The 1376-nt window shown below is 41.2% G+C and overlaps 1 protein-coding gene across 1 annotated transcript; it reads left to right on the top strand.

Annotated features, from left to right (window-relative positions):
• Window positions 1-349: 349 nt before the first annotated feature.
• On the top strand, window positions 350-504 carry Pmar_PMAR018703 (hypothetical protein; the record flags this gene model as incomplete). Its single annotated transcript, XM_002774997.1, has 1 exon — window positions 350-504. A coding segment is annotated over one exon (155 nt), but the record flags the coding sequence as incomplete, so codon positions are not given.
• Window positions 505-1376: the final 872 nt, after the last annotated feature.

Here is a 1376-nt window from a genome sequence, read left to right as displayed (position 1 = left end):
AATCCCAATTCCAAATGGCCAATCAGTTTTGTTGAGAATTGTTATGCATCACATGAATCGGTTATGAGATTTATATTTCCCCATTCATGTTTATTATAACATAATATCGTGATTATGTAATCGCTTGCATTTCATTGTGAAAATGATGCCATAATGTTCCTTGTGTGTTGATGAGGAACTTTCTTCAAGAACTTCTACCTCAAGTCGTGTGTGGATTCCCACAGTATAGCTTTGGAAATTCATGAATTGAGGGCATTGACTTCTACACTATTGTGGTTATCTGGGATACTACGCAATAGTGGCGTGAATTTTACGATACTTTACTTAGCTTTAGGACTTTTCCTTAGTCATGTCCGAGCCCACATCCCCGTCATTTTGCTCATCGGCGGCATCAGAAGCTTCTACAGTTCCCTCAGCTGTTGAACCACCACAGGTTGTTGGTACAGCTAAGGAACTTCAGAATGGTGCGGTATGTAAGGAGATGAGTAGCGGAATATCCCTGAGGTAGTGGTAGTAGTGGTAGTAGTAGTAGTAGTAGTAGTGGTGGTAGTGGTAGTAGTAGTAGTAGTAGTAGTAGTAGTAGTAGTAGTAGTAGTAGTAGTAGTGGTGGTAGTAGTAGTAGTGGTGGTGGTGGTGGTAGTAGTAGTAGTAGTGGTGGTGGTGGTAGTAGTAGTAGTAGTAGTAGTAGTAGTAGTAGTAGTAGTAGTAGTAGTAGTAGTAGTAGTAGTAGTAGTAGTAGTAGTAGTAGTAGTAGTAGTAGTAGTAGTAGTAGTAGTGGTAGTAGTAGTAGTAGTAGTGGTGGTAGTGGTAGTAGTAGTGGTGGTGGTGGTAGTAGTAGTGGTAGTAGTAGTAGTAGTAGTGGTGGTAGTAGTAGTAGTAGTGGTGGTGGTGGTAGTAGTAGTGGTAGTAGTAGTAGTAGTAGTGGTGGTAGTAGTAGTAGTAGTGGTGGTGGTGGTAGTAGTAGTGGTAGTAGTAGTAGTGGTCGTAGTAGTAGTAGTAGTAGTAGTAGTAGTAGTAGTAGTAGTAGTAGTAGTAGTAGTAGTGGTGGTAGTAGTAGTAGTGGTGGTGGTGGTAGTAGTAGTAGTAGTAGTAGTAGCGCTGCTACGTAGTTCCCAAAGCTAATTATAGGTTCGGGTCGAAATGTACAGAAACCAACAAGAAATCCCCAAAATTTTCTCGTTCTTTTCATACCGTCATCAACACATGTATTCGACGACATGCATCTCTTCACACACTTCACATGGCACTCAGCGGGAGGGCAATTTCTGTTGGCGTGAAAAATCACATTAACAATTCTCAATAATATGGTCGTATTTCAACAGAGTCACCGGTTGGGTCACCGTTCGAATTTCTATTTTACGCCTACTTGGTGCTAA

Source organism: Perkinsus marinus, assembly GCF_000006405.1.
Source record: "Perkinsus marinus ATCC 50983 genomic scaffold scf_1104296957152, whole genome shotgun sequence".
NCBI classification, from domain to species: domain Eukaryota; phylum Perkinsozoa; order Perkinsida; family Perkinsidae; genus Perkinsus; species Perkinsus marinus.
This window is presented reverse-complemented; position numbering and strand designations above follow the sequence as displayed.